General features: G+C 40.0%; 3 protein-coding genes across 3 annotated transcripts; 2 read left to right on the top strand and 1 right to left on the bottom strand.

Annotated features, from left to right (window-relative positions):
• The first annotated feature begins 1 nt into the window (after position 1).
• LOC122055592 (uncharacterized hydrolase YugF-like) lies at positions 2-1,691 on the top strand. Its single transcript, XM_042617096.1, has 5 exons — positions 2-732; positions 875-967; positions 1,114-1,181; positions 1,248-1,386; positions 1,496-1,691. The coding sequence occupies exons 1-5, from the start codon at positions 103-105 to the stop codon at positions 1,499-1,501; spliced, it is 936 nt and encodes a 311-aa protein (XP_042473030.1). The 5' UTR covers positions 2-102; the 3' UTR covers positions 1,502-1,691.
• A 181-nt stretch (positions 1,692-1,872) lies between these two features.
• LOC122055593 (ras-related protein Rab11D-like) lies at positions 1,873-5,033 on the top strand. Its single transcript, XM_042617097.1, has 2 exons — positions 1,873-2,236; positions 4,449-5,033. The coding sequence occupies exons 1-2, from the start codon at positions 2,019-2,021 to the stop codon at positions 4,888-4,890; spliced, it is 660 nt and encodes a 219-aa protein (XP_042473031.1). The 5' UTR covers positions 1,873-2,018; the 3' UTR covers positions 4,891-5,033.
• A 5,440-nt stretch (positions 5,034-10,473) lies between these two features.
• On the bottom strand, positions 10,474-13,797 carry LOC121967971 (nuclear poly(A) polymerase 1-like). Its single transcript, XM_042518501.1, has 11 exons — positions 13,632-13,797; positions 13,469-13,546; positions 13,283-13,390; positions 12,930-12,992; positions 12,563-12,724; positions 12,346-12,459; positions 12,182-12,244; positions 11,765-12,094; positions 11,432-11,596; positions 10,632-11,353; positions 10,474-10,516 (listed from the first exon to the last, which is right to left on the bottom strand). Exons 1-11 carry the CDS (start codon positions 13,743-13,745, stop codon positions 10,474-10,476), a joined length of 1,962 nt encoding a protein of 653 aa, XP_042374435.1. The 5' UTR covers positions 13,746-13,797.
• Positions 13,798-14,760: the final 963 nt, after the last annotated feature.

Here is a 14,760-nt window from a genome sequence, read left to right as displayed (position 1 = left end):
GACGATCCCTTCTGGCGCGGCCATATAGTCCCGATCGAAGCCGACCCCAATAAACGCAAATCGCCGGAACCGATTCCGAGGTTCGCCGGCACCGGCGTCGAGATGGCGCTGCCGTGCCTTAGCGTCACCCTCTCGCGCGATTGGTGCCACCGACGCGCTTTCCTCGCCGCTGGCCTCCGCCCTTCCGTGACCATTCTCGCCGACGGCGCCGTCATCCATTGTTGGGCCCCTGCGCGCCCGGATCCTTCTCGCCTCCCCCTCGTCCTCCTACACGGGTTCGGAGCCACCGCCATCTGGCAATGGTCGGGCCACCTCCGCCCCCTTCGCCGGGCCGGATTCGACCTCTACGTGCCGGACCTCCTTTTCTTCGGCGCCTCCGAATCGCCCAGGCCGGACCGATCCGAGGCCTACCAAGCCCGGTGCGTCATGGCCGCCATGGAGGAACACGGATTGCGGCGATTCGGCCTTGTCGGGGTGAGCTACGGAGGGTTCGTGGCGTACCAGATGGCGGCGATGTTTCCGTCAGCGGTGGAGCGGGTGGTGCTCTGCTGCGCCGGCGTGTGCCTCGAGGAGCGGGATCTTGCCGAGGGCCTCTTTGTCGTGTCCAACCTGATTGACGCGGCAGAGATCCTGCTTCCCCAGCGGCCGGAGAAGCTACGCCAGCTCGTCCGATTGTCCTTTGTCCGCCCGCCGCGCATAATGCCCTCTTGCTTCCTCCGTGATTACATACAGGTAAATGATCGATTCTCTTCTCTCTTAAAATTATCGATGTTCCTGTCCCCGATTGATTCCAAACCTCCCAATTCATCTACCAAACAGCATTCTGTTTTTTCTCAATTGCTTCAAAGGTTACTGGCCTTGTCATTTCTCCCAGGTGATGTGCACAGATTATGCTCGAGAGAAGGTCGAGTTACTCCATGCTTTAATCAACGAAAGAAAACACTTGATCCTTCCAGAGATTACGCAGGTGATCATTCCTTCTTCTCCATTGCCAGTTTTTACCCTTGCCGAATCCACTAGTACGCTCCTGGAGATTGCTCCATCTTATCTAAACTAAACTACTCGAAAGACAAACCGCTTGCGATTATGCTAAAGATGTTTCTCTCTTTACAGCCAACCTTGATAGTTTGGGGTGAGCAAGATCAAATTTTCCCTTTGGAACTGGGTCACAGACTAAAGAGGTGAGTAAATTGATTCTCAAGTACAGCTCCAGAGTTCATACATGTTCCTAATGTGAAAATCTACAGGCATTTAGGGGATAACGCTCAGCTCGTCGTCATCAGCAATGCTGGCCATGCTGTTAATCTCGAGAAATCCAGAGAATTTTGTGAGAATATAATCAAATTCTTTCATGGTTCTGCCTACACTGATCAGAACGGACTGAAGGTATGAGTCTCTTAACGATAGATCTTTATCAGAATTCACAAAGGAATTTGGAATTCTTTTTGTGCATTCGTTGCATTAATTATCCTAAAATTTTGTTGTTTCATTGTAGGTCTAGTAAAGATTGAACTTGTTGCATCAGAGAAGAATCCGGAGCCCAAAAATCTTCCCTAATTTGTTCTTGTCGTTCTTTCTCCGTATTTCATGAAGATTTTGAAGAAAGAGCTGTGGATAATTTTTCATTTTAAACCTTGTATAAATACTCCGTTTTTAACGTTTATTCTCCCAGGTGGAGTATTTGGCTTCTTTTTTTATAAACAAAGAAATTGATATTTAACATAAATATAAATATGAATTAAAGAGACAGGAAGCTTATAATAATTAGCAAGTTTCACCCGTTTTCCTCGGCTGTCTAATAATTGAGGAGGTACAGAAGCGTGTAGATTTATTAGGTAGAAGGTAGTGAACACTCTGTAGGAGAAGTGACGCGCCGCTTACCGCCTCACCGACACTGAGCCGACTCGACGGTAGCGTTCTCTTCTATTAATAGTAGCTTTTTTCGACCATGTCGGCTCCTGCTCTTCTCCACCGTCAGGACAGAAGTGGCAGTGCGAGCGCGACGGTGAGGGGAGGGAATGGCCGGCGGCGCAAGCGACAAGATAGACTACGTGTTCAAGGTGGTGCTGATAGGCGACTCGGCGGTCGGGAAGTCGCAGATCCTGGCGCGGTTTGCGCGGAACGAGTTCGCGCTCGACTCCAAGGCCACCATCGGGGTGGAGTTCCAGACGCGGACCCTCGTCATCCAGCACAAGAGCGTCAAGGCCCAGATCTGGGACACCGCCGGGCAAGAGAGGTGTTATTTACTCGTTAACTCGCTTTTCATCGTACCAACTGCTTAGATCTAGCTTTTTTTCTGTGTGATTGGCATCCGGCAGTTTTTGGCTAACTCGTTTCCATTCTGTCTCTTGCGCTATTGAATTTGGGTTTCTTTATCTGACACTTCGGGAAGCGAATGTTTACTTGCAATGACAGTGAAATATGGGCGGTGAATTAATCGCGGTTTTGAAATTGGTTTTCACATTTTGGGTTCTTATGTGGTATTTATCTTAAGGGTGATCGTGCATAGCTTTTTCTTGGATGAATCTAAGTGGAGAAAGTTATAAATTTATTTGATGAATCTTGTGTTCTTTGGTAGATGGTATCTGTTAGATGATGAGATATCTTATTTCTTGTTCCATATTAGCATTTTGTCAACATATTTTTGGTTTGTGAATGGCAAAATAACCTGGGGAGCGTAATCACCTTTTGTTACAAAAGTGAATGACAAAATAACATTTGAATCATGGATGATGAACTCACTCGAATTGGTGGTCAGATCGGCAATCTGATCAGCTGAGTTGGATCAGGATCGTCCAATGTTGATCCAATTCTAAGTGAGAAATCCGACATCCCTCTGAGATTTGTGAAATCCCTATTAATCAAGAACAAGTTGGTATGAATTTGTGATTAGTAGTTGGTAATTGATTGAGATAGTGAGAAAAAAACAGCCAAATTGAAGAAAAATAGCCTGATACAGCTGAATTCTTTTGTTCCTACTTAGAATTCTTTCTTGACAGACATGAGCGGAGAGTGAGACTGTTTGAACATACGGGTCATTGATTGTTGGTGATAGAAAAGAGGTTGATGTACATCTGTAATGGAATTTTTTTTTGGAGATAAACAAAACTCAAGGTGAGGGAGATCGACAATCATTATGCAGTCCGAAGATGGGTTGTGTGCCTGATATCGAGTATAAAGGATCTGTTGGTGTTTTCTTTGGCACCTAATATTTACATAAAAACACTTTTGATCATCCTAATTTTCTTTCAAGTGCCAAAGGAAAATAAGAGACTTTTGGAAGTAAAATATAATGATTTTATCCTTAATCTTGAAACACTTTTAGGTAACACTTCTAACCTACGGTTAGATCAATATCTTTAAAGGTGTGTTTGAGTTTTGTAAGCTTGTTTACTTCTAGAGGGTATCTACAAGTATTTGATTTGGATTGAACTGTATCTTTTGCTAGAAGGTCTCTAGTAATGACAAGAGCTTGCCTAAGTCGACCTTGGGTGAGCATGACCTGAGTGGTGTTTTTAGGTAAAGGGTTAAATGTCCTAGATCAATGCTTTTTTTCAACTAGTTGGGGTATTTAGTTGAGGGCCTACATCGACTGCTTTAAAGCTTGTCGTCTTTAGGAGTTATAGCAATGTACCATTCTTACTTGCAGAGAGGCCTACCACATTGTATGATTTAAAAGGTGGGATAATGAACTTTCAGAGGTGATACATCAAACACATCATAGGTATTGCAGTATAAGTGGAGACTCTAAATCACATCATATGATTTTGTTAGTGTTGTGATTTATTGTTTTTATTTTGTTAGTGTTGTGATTTATTGTTTTTATTTTTGTTAGTGTTGTTGATCCAACTTAGCCAAATCATATTGGAATTAGCCGAGTTTGTCATTCTTCATTGTATACACAACCATACATTTACTGCTGTTGGAGCAACTTTGTTGATTGAGGCTAGTGCCACAAACAAGATACAAGTATCTTGTTATCAACTCTACTTCAAACAGTGACAATTTCTTAGTCATGGATCCCACTTCATATACATCCAGTCAGAACATGCCATTCACTAATCCGTGAATTTAAACTCATCCTTGAACTTTTACTGATCATAGAGAAATACAGTGCCAGAATGAGAATCTGTTGTAATGCAAGAGAAGCTATATCCGCAATGTTCAGAGTGGATTGCTTATGTTCTTGACATTGATTGTATACTCATTTATAATGCTATTCATATTATTTTTCTTAATTTGTACAACCTAAAAATTAAACCCCAATGAGTTAATTAGCTGGATGCAGTTGTCATATATGCTCAATTATTTTTATTTCTCAATCTTACTGGTTCCGATCCTTGTAAGCTGTTGCAATATATTTGCTCAGTTTCATGACAAAACGATTTGGTGCATCGTATGCTTGCTTGGACTGCAATCTGATGAATATTTGCTGATAAAATTGTCAGGTATAGAGCTGTCACTAGTGCATACTACAGAGGTGCAGTTGGGGCGATGCTCGTCTACGATATCACGCGGAGTCAAACCTTCGATCACATTCCTCGATGGCTTGAGGAGCTGCGTAGCCATGCTGACAGGAACATCATGATCATGTTAGTAGGCAACAAAACCGATCTCAAGGACCAGCGAGCAGTAACAACAGAAGCTGCTCTAGAATTTGCACAGAAGGAAAACCTCTTCTTCCTAGAAACATCCGCACTCGAGGCTACCAACGTTGAGAACGCCTTCCAGACACTGCTCGCCGAGATCTTCAACATCGTCAACAAGAAAAACCTAACTTCAGAGCCTCAAAACAGCAATGGCACGTCGACCCTGCCCGGTAAGAAGATTATCATGCCTGGGCCAGCTCAGGAGATACCGAAGAACAAGGCATGCTGTATGAGTTCGTAAGTATCGGTCGTCTCATTTATTGGTGACTGTAAAGTTGACTGTTCGATTCATTTATGAGTTCCTATCCAGCGATATCTCTCGATTGGTTTCCCGTTAAGGGATCAACTTTTGAACTTGGAATGAAATTGATTTGGTTTGTGTTATTTTGGTTGTAGATTTAAGTGAAATGTCCTGTTTTCCAAGTAAGCTAATATATAAGTTATAAACTTAAAAATATACTTGATCCGGTGGTAAGGATGGAGAATCAAAGGTCTGGCTGAGCAAGAAGGAAGTCTCTTGGCCGACCGGCCTGAGTAGACCCCGGGCCGGCACGAAGATAGCTTGACCTCAAGTTGAGCTTTCGACGCTTACAAGCTCTCTTATGAAGGAACCGCTATGCCGAGTAGCTACGTTGCTTGGTTGAACTGCAGAACCACTAGTCGGTGTCCCATCCGAGCATGTGATCGAGCGGTCGTTTCGCCCGGTCCGAGGTGCGTGTATACCCGGGCCCCTTGGAGGTCGAGCGATCAGCTCGACCGGTCCAACTAGAGACAAAGGGCTTAGAAGAGGACAAAAGGGGCAGCTAGTGATATCATTCTCGAGACGTTTGTCGCCAACAAGCAGCATGGTCGGCGGTCGAGTCGTACCAAGGATCATACGGAGGAAGTTTCCGCTGTCATGACAGAGATATGCTCGGACAATTGCAGTATGGCGTCAGACATATTTTTCTGACACAGTCATTCCAAGGTATGCTTTGAGGAACGTGCACATCTTGGGAAGCGTGCACGCGCCTCTCCGGGGTCCTATATAAAGACCCCCGGACTTCAATGGAGGTATGATTTTCTTCTCATCTACTGTAGTCACAGTCCCTATTCTGCCGCTGTTTCTTCTTGTCATCGCCTGACTTGAGCGTTGGAGGGTCATCGCTGCGAACTTCTTCCCGGTCCGACTTTATTGCAGGTTCATCGGAGACTTATGTCGCTGCAAAAATCACCTGGGAACAGTAGAGAGCATCACGTCCTCAATTTCTATCGATTTAGTGTACGGACAGGATCAATACTTGTTCTTTCTTATCTGAAACTCTCTCAAAAAGGCTAAATAATCTAGAAGAACAGAAATACGTGGTGAATTATATATATATAATCATAATAATTGCAGCATGGATAATAAAATATTAGTTGTAAATACACATCAGCTAATTAATGTCGACCGGTGTTACCGGTCAAAATCATCCACCTCACAACAGATGCCATGTATATATACTTGTATATATAAAGCTGCATGGCGAGTCTTGGATCATGTTAATTTTAATCTTAAACAATGGAATGAAAAATGATTATTGTAATGCAGTTACGACGATCGAGTGATTAAAATAAGGAGAGATTTGCTGGGATATTCGATGTGGTTGCAACAAACTGGAGACATGGTCCAACCAATTTGGTCGAGTCGGAGGGAGTCCGGCGGTTGCAGCTAAATCCTCCCTCCAAATGGTTTACCAAACTAACCAAACCCCTCTCTCTCTCTTTATCTATTTATTTATTTATTTATTATTATTTTATCAACTCAATTTTTATTAAAAAAAATCATATGTTGATTCATCAAAATTAGAACCCCGATATTTAAGAAATTGAAAAACTATAAATTAGAAAGCATTTGTGTGTCTCAATTTTTATTAAAAAATATATATTATAGCCAAGAGGAATATTTGAATAACAATTTGACAGAGGCGAATTAACTTGGTAAGAAGGTATAAGCTTTTGTTGGATGGGCCCCACCAATTCTTGAATGAAGTATCAGCGGAAGCATGGTCTCAATTATTCCTCTGTTTACCTCTCTTCCTCTCCTCTCCTCTCCTTCTGTGTTTTGTTTGTTTTTTTTTCTCCTTGCCCTCCTATTTCTTCTGCTGCTGTTACTGCTGTCGTTCATGGATTCTACTAACAGCGGCAGCAACCAGAGCTCCAGCAGCGGCGACAACGAGGAGTTTGACGACGACGCCGTCGGCTCCCGAGCTGATCTCTCCTCCTTCTTAAACCTCCTTCCGTCTCATCCACCTCCTCCGGTCAATACTTCTTTCTCATCTTCCATCTTCGATTCCTTCTCGCCTTACTTCGCGCCCTTCCCCTTCCCGCCCCCTCCGGAGGCGGCGCCCCTCTCCCTCCAAGCCTCATCCGCCTGGAGCTCTCTCCCTCCTCCTCTTCCTCCTTCCCCTCCCCCGCCGCCGCCGCCGCTTCTCTCAGCTCCATCTCAACCGCCGCCGCCGCGAGGGGCCAAGAAGCGGACGAGAGCCTCCCGGCGGGCGCCGACCACCGTCATCAACACCGAGGCCTCCAACTTCCGCGCCATGGTGCAGCAGTTCACCGGCTTCCCCACTCCCCCCTTCGCCGCCGCCGTAGCCGCGCCCTTCCCCGCCCGCTCTCGCCTCGACCTCTTCGGCGCCGCGGCCGCCGGCGTCGTCCCCCCTTTCCTCCTCCGGCCATCCGCCCACAACATGATCCCCTCCCCTCTCTCCTCCTCCTCCTCCTCCTCCGTCGCCTCCTTCTTCGACCGCACCATCTCGCCCCCGAGTCATTTCGCGACCACCGTCAGTGCAACTGCCGATTCCTCCAACGCCATCCCTCCCAAGTACCGTGGCCACGACAAATTCAATCTATCGCTCTTAAACGACGACATGCAAAGACAAAGAGGAGGAGCAGCAGCAGCCAGCTTCGACGCGCCGCCGCCGCCGCCGTTCCTCCAGCCGCCGCGATCACAAATGGCGGCGCTGCCGCAGTTCCCCACCGACAGCGGCGGCGCCATGAATCCCGGATGGGACGTGGAACCAGAGCAAGCAGTGGAGGAGCCAACTGCTTCCAAGATCCTCATCCGAAACTTTCAGAATAACCAGAGCTAGCTAGCTAGCTGGCCATGATCAAATCAAAAACCAGAAAAAATTATTGAAGAAGAAGAAGAAGAAGAAGAAGAAGATAAAAAGTAGCATGTGATGTGAATATGTGGAGGAGGAAGAAGAGGAGAAGAAATTGGTGTTGCAATTCCACTCACGGATCACATCCATCAATTATCATCATCATCACAAATGGGTAAACATTTTAATTAATTCATCGTAAAAGAAAAATGTGTACACACTTGTGTCTTTAATTTGTTTGATCAATTCTATGAATAGTCTTCCTTTTGTTCCCTCAAGTCTTTGTCATATAATGCCATGCATCATAACCTTTATTATCCAAATAATGCTGCATAAATAATAATAATAATAATAGTATTTTAGAATGCAATTTCTTTAAATAAGACATGAACTTGTAATTTTTAGAATACCATTTTTGTTATGTTCTTAAATCTAATTAACGGGTGCATGGGTAATAAATTATATAGTCTAGGAGTCCGGGGTTAAATCAGGAGATTTATCTTCCTTTATAGGATCTCCACCTCCACCCATACACTTATCGGTTTGATTTCTTGTATTTATCTCCTTCTATAATTATGGGATCAACTAGGCAGTTCCATATTTTTTTAATCTAAATTTTCATATATTCCTATTCAAAAAGATACTCATAATGACCTATGATAAAGCAAGTCATCTAGATAGACCATCACAAGCGCCACCTAATTTATTTTGATAATCGATGAAAAATTTTTATAGGTCTGGACTGATTGTCCCTCAGAATTAGTTAGTTTGAAGAACTAGATAGCTTTTGTAAATTTAGATTGATCATCCTCAAAATTAGTTGGTTTGAAGAACTAGATATATGCAGCTAACTATAAAAACAAAATTAATAAAATAAGATTTATTAAAGTCAAACTTGGATGGTTTGTTCATGAATTTGCATAATTTAATTGTTTTTTGTTGGCTATTGTGAAATGTTTGGTTAACTTATCATTATATATACTAATTTCTCTATCATGAAGATAATATTTAAAAAATTGGATCCATAAAGAATAGAGAAATTAATAATAGCAATGAAGAATTTCACTATGCTAATTTCATCAAAATGATTAACACAATAGTATTATATTATTGGAATGTGATCCATGTTTATATCTTCTTTTCTCTAAAATTAAGTTCATTGTTGCAAGGGAGTTGTTTCCACACGCCAAAATGATTAACATATTCAGATTACTAAAAGTTATTAATATAATGAATCAAATGTTTGCTGTTATTTTTTTTTTCATTTTGTTCAAAAAGAATGAATGATGATGTATATATTGGTTTTGATTGTTAGTTAAATGCAAATTTAATCATATTGATTGGTTGAAGTTTCGTTCTTATATAGAATTTTCATGTTCATAAAATATGATCTTATTGTTAGTATTTACAACAGGGATATAGTGAAATATAGATCTTGATAAATAACTTTAAAATAATCAATTTCGTTGTCTTATTTTTTGTTTAATATGTTTGCAGTATAATGATTCCCATCATCTGCGTTAGCTATATATTTTATTACTATTTCTATGTGATAATTTATGGATCGTAATCATTAAAATTTGCATGATTTGATCTTTTGTGTTGAAAATATTTTAGCTCTGCTAAAGTTTCTTTTAAAATGAAAAATGTAAATTTTTTAATCTTTTTTTATCTTGAAGTTGATGACTCATCAAGCATTATTTAAACGTTGTTAACAAGTTAAGCATTTGATTTGCTGAATGTTCAATATATAAGATTAATTAAATAAATAAATTTGATGAATAAATTATTAAATTAAATTATAAATTTAAATATGTTTAATTTCTTAAGAATAAATTTTTTATCAATATATTAAATAAATAAATAAATAAACTTTCAAAATAAATAAATAAATTTATATTATCAAATTTAATAACAAATTGAATAAATTTAAAATATAAAAGTTTCAAACAATTATATTAAACCAGCTTTATTTAAGAACTCGATAACTTCTAAAAGAATCAAAATCAAATCAAATTTAAACTAAACTCAAGCTCACAACAAAAAAATCAAGTCAAATTTAAATAATTATTTTAACGACTTATTCATTTTAAACTTAAACTTAAATCGACTGAGTTACCTTATATAATAGGTAAGTTTACACTTGAGTTATAGGACAGTTAAGGCTCTCAGCACCCACAATGCACTAGAGAAAAAAACAGAATCTAACTTTGATCAAACTACGTCATGTGGGCATCAGTGTCTTCACTTGGAAGCAGAATGAAGCTTGTCGTCGGAGATTTAAACACAGTAGCTAGCAACTCAACCTGCAAGAGGAGGGAGGGATTACAGTTAAAATAAGCTTTAGATTATATAATACAAGCAACCACAGATGAGTATAGCTTCTCCATGATGCATATAATGGAACAATAAACTAAAATGTAATCGTGTTGGTGAATTATGACAAATGATTGGCACAATCAAATACCTCAAGGGCCTATGTTGGACGTCGGTGGTAGTAACAGAAGCCCACGCCAAAGATAGAGCAGAAAGTTCTTCGGCACCTTCATTCTATGTCACAGCCACAGGATAAGAACGTTCTACAGAGCAACTCGGACTACATCACGTTGGCATCAGTGTCTTCATCTTGTGCCTGTCTTCACTCGGAAGCAGCATGAAGCTTGTCATGGCAGATGGAACTCGACTTTCGACGAGTAACATCACTATGTTTGTCCACTAGATCTAAACACAGTAGATAACCGCACCCTGCAACAGGTTACAGATAAAATAATTAAGCTTCAAATTATACAACAAGCAACCACAGACGACAGGTAAATTGCATGATAGTGAAATTTGAGAAACGACTGGCAAAACCAAATACCTTAAGGGCCTGCGTTGGTTATTGGTGGTCTTAACAGGAGCCCACACCAAAGATAGATCAGCAAGTTCTTCAGCTCCTCCATTTTGCGTATAACTGCCGCTGGGCGTTCTTACTTGGCTCACTGTTTTACCGGTGTGAGAAGGTTCCACAGAGCAACCAGCAGCATTTGCGATAACTTCTTTTGTGGGAGGAGTAGAAGGAGGTGCAATGGTACCTCCATCCTGTATGTAAATGTTACTGCCGCTACAAATTCCTTCTTGAGTACCATTCTCCTCTGTTCTATCATACAAGATCTTTCTCCTTTTTGATCTAGTGGATTCAGTAGAAGTGCCTTCATCCAATTGTTGCATGTCAGTAAATCTGTCTGCCATTTTAGCCGATGCCTCAACAGCCTTTACGGCCCGGACTCTAACTGAGGTCCTCCCTCTAGAAACTACTTTGGAAGGACAAGAAGGCCATACGAATGATGGAACATTTCTTCCTTTTAAGTGGCTAACTCGAATCTCCATTCCTGGTTTCCGCTTAGTATACATGCTGACCGAATGCTTGAACTCTTCCACAGTTACTCTTATGTCAAATTGTCGGCCGCCGCCTTCCGGTACTGGTACTCCTTTTTTTCTCTGAAGGCCCATGAAGTAACAGCAATGAAAAGGTCTAGATTTGTCCAAAAATTCACGCGGACAAGGGTGACACTGAAGCATGCCAAAAGTGTGCTTTTCGATCTGTAAAAGAAGTTCCAAGTCGTTAAAAAAACAAATTAACCACCGAATAAATATAGTTCAGTTTTGCGCTTAATTTACCTTGAGAGTCAATGTTCGGAGACGGGATTCCACCCAACCTTTCCAATTCCGAAGGTCCGAATCATTTTCAGCAGTTATATCGATCTCCAGATAATTTTTGTAGGCTTCAAAAAAGGGATAAGGCTCAAACAGACGATCCCAGTCAGCTTTGCCAGCCTCCATTGCCTGGCACATTGTCCACCATAAGGCACTTTGAAGATGGATAAAACTTGTGATTATGATAAACTATTTTCTGAAAACTGATGAAATATTCATTATAGATTTTATCTAGTAGACAAGACGTGAAATTCATGCAAATTTATAAAAGAGAATAATATATAGAGAATAATGCACCTTAGATATTTGATCTCCACGCTGAAATTCTTCCATCATAACGTGTAATGTACTCGATGATACATTATAGCTGGAGTTCATACAAGGATATGCAGGTGTAATTATGGGCATCTGGTGAAGTCTGTCTCTGAAGTTTCTCTTTGGATCCCAGATAGGATATCCAAGAGTGCCCTCTTGAATCTTACAAAGCAAGATAGGGGCTGGCCATCTCCACTGGGCGTAGACACGGAAAAAACGTGATACCAACATGCTTGGCTTTGCATTTGGGTATAGTTGGCAAATGCGAGCCACGAGTATTGCCCAATTTATACCACCAAGAAATCCTGCAACCTGACAAAATGAAGGAAAAGTAATGAGAGAAAATTTCTTCATGTGACGAAGGAAAGAAAAAAACAACATGTAATGCGATAAGCGTACATTCGAATATACTCCGCGACGTTTTGCCCAAAACCTCATGCAAAGCAAAGTTGTGCGAAAATTCTGAAGCAAACATGTTAAAATTTATAAGATCATGCAAAAGTACAACTTGGGAAAATACAAGAACAGTATACAAAATTCAAGGGATTGTGTCAAAGTATCACATGAATATTTGGCACCAAGCGTAATATTTGATCAGTGACTCTACTCCCATTCAAACTGCGAATAGTCTGCTCATCAGCATTTTGTAATGTTGAGTCGTGTGAGATATCTAGGTCCTGAAAGACAACATATATGAGAAATCATAAACAAGCATATTAAATCAAATGACTTGTGTGGATAAAAGATAGAGTTTGAGGAGAAAAAGAAAAGAAAACTTACTTCAGGAATGACCCAAAGCGGTAGTTTAGCATATAGAAGATCTATGGAAACTCCATTGAGCTTAAACTTCATTACAGGGACATAAGCATCAGGAATAGGGTGCAGTTCTGTCACTTCTGGCATCTCAAACAACATGTTATGTAGTTGTATGAAGAAATCTTCCTGCAAAAAGATTCAAAAACTGGTTAATAACATTCAAAAATCAGCAGTAGATACAAGTGCTTGTTTCAAATCAACAGCAATACAGCCATGTATTTACCAACCATTTGAGTTTGGCTACATTAAGTTGTATGCAAAATGCTTATGTCAAAGAAAGTGAAAACAAAACAAAACAACAATGTCTAAAGATAGATAGGAATATACTTACTTCTCTTGTAGCATATCGTGGACCCACACACAAAATGTCTATATCCGCTCCAGGCCCGTGCACCTAAGATTAAGAAAACGAAAGAAATCAGATAACACCACACATCATAGAACAGGCACAAACTTAAAAAATTTCAGATGCTCTAATTATTTCTTATAAACAAAACTGCATTAAGTAAATTTGGAGCCTAAACCTCTCTCATTATCAATCACTACCAAAATAATGCAAATATATATATTCAGATGCTCTTCACAAGTTTAATAGGAATAGGTAGATGAACATATCAGTACACTTGACGAGTTGGTAATAAACATATCACAAAATTGCAGAGTTTTAGGGAAAGATGAGACTACCCCAAGTCGGTAAGATCCGAAAGTAAATATCTTTGCATTTGCCTCTTGGACAAATTGCTCATTGAATCCGTTGGCCTTACTAACTTTCTTAATCCAAAGCTTCACAATCTGCAAAAACCCAACAACCATCAGGACCAGCAAAAGAGATGGATAATGTATCAAAGGCATCAACAATAGATGGCCCACCTGATCCAATTTTCCCAAAACCTCTTCTCTGCAAACTGCTTCTTCCCGGCTTTCATACAACCCAGCACCCTCAAGATACTGATACAAAAGATAATGAATGTTACAACAACACAGTCATTGATAACAAGTTTTAAGGGAAATCATTAGGTATACAAGGTTGAACCTTCTCTAGCTCCCCTGTCTTGATGAGATCATACTCTGTCGGCCCACTCCATGAGATTGGCTGGGTGACCCCAAGATGACCGTTAGTCCGTTTAACGACTCCAGAATTCTCCATGGGTGGCAAATAACTCACGCTTGCCAAAAAGATCTGAAGTTTTATATTTCTGATATGCAAGGTGCCTGCACACTAGAATTACTGAACTAAATCAAAACCCTAACCATACATTTCTGGAGATTGAATTACTAGAATTTTTTTTTTGAATTCTTAAAATATATTTCTGCCCTAAATTTCATACAATGAAACAAAGAGCCAAATAATCCATCCAGTTCAGATGGGAGACTTAATTTAACATATATATATATATATAAAACCCTAAGCACAACAATTCCTCCAAAAGTAAATAACCATCAACAAACATTCCTAACGGCTATTCTCTTCGCTCTTATCTATCTCTTATAAACAAGATTAAAAAAAACTCTAAACTAAATCCTAGAAAATCAAAGAGAATAGGAAAGAACCTCTAGGAGAAAACTTGCCGCGATCGCGTAGCTTCTCGAACCCTAAAGGAGAAGGTAGTGACGTGAGGGAATAAGAAGACACTCCACTTATATACGCGAAAAAACCGGGCCGAAATGTTTTAAATTTAGTCACTGATTCCATCCGCGCCTCAATTCAATTTTTTTAATTTTTTTTTATTTTTTAAAAATCAACCGAATCCTATATCTTAAACACATATACCGTACTTGTGAGTGTCAAAAGAATATAGTTTTAATTTTTTTTCACTTTCATTTTTTTTTAACTTCAACACAGTAATCTAACACCAAAACCTTAATAGAAAAATTTAATTGACTTAACTCAGAGATAAAAAAAAAAAATAGTATTAGCATCCTAAATATATACCTCATGAGCATTTATTTTTTTTTTAATTTGAATATTATAATCCACCCCTAAATCCTATAGATAAAATACTTAACCTAGAAGCTAAAATAAATAAATAAACAACTGTTGAATGAATAAAGGTGCATGGATTCAATCCAGACGCTTTGGGATTATCAATTAAATTATTTTTTAGGGTTTAAAAGTTGGATTATAGTGTTCAAGTTAAAAATTCCTCGTCCGATCCCCCCCA

Source organism: Zingiber officinale, chromosome 3B (genome assembly GCF_018446385.1).
Source record: "Zingiber officinale cultivar Zhangliang chromosome 3B, Zo_v1.1, whole genome shotgun sequence".
Taxonomy (NCBI): domain Eukaryota; kingdom Viridiplantae; phylum Streptophyta; class Magnoliopsida; order Zingiberales; family Zingiberaceae; genus Zingiber; species Zingiber officinale.
The sequence above is the reverse complement of the archived record's forward strand: the minus strand, read 5'-3'. Positions and strand labels throughout refer to the sequence as shown.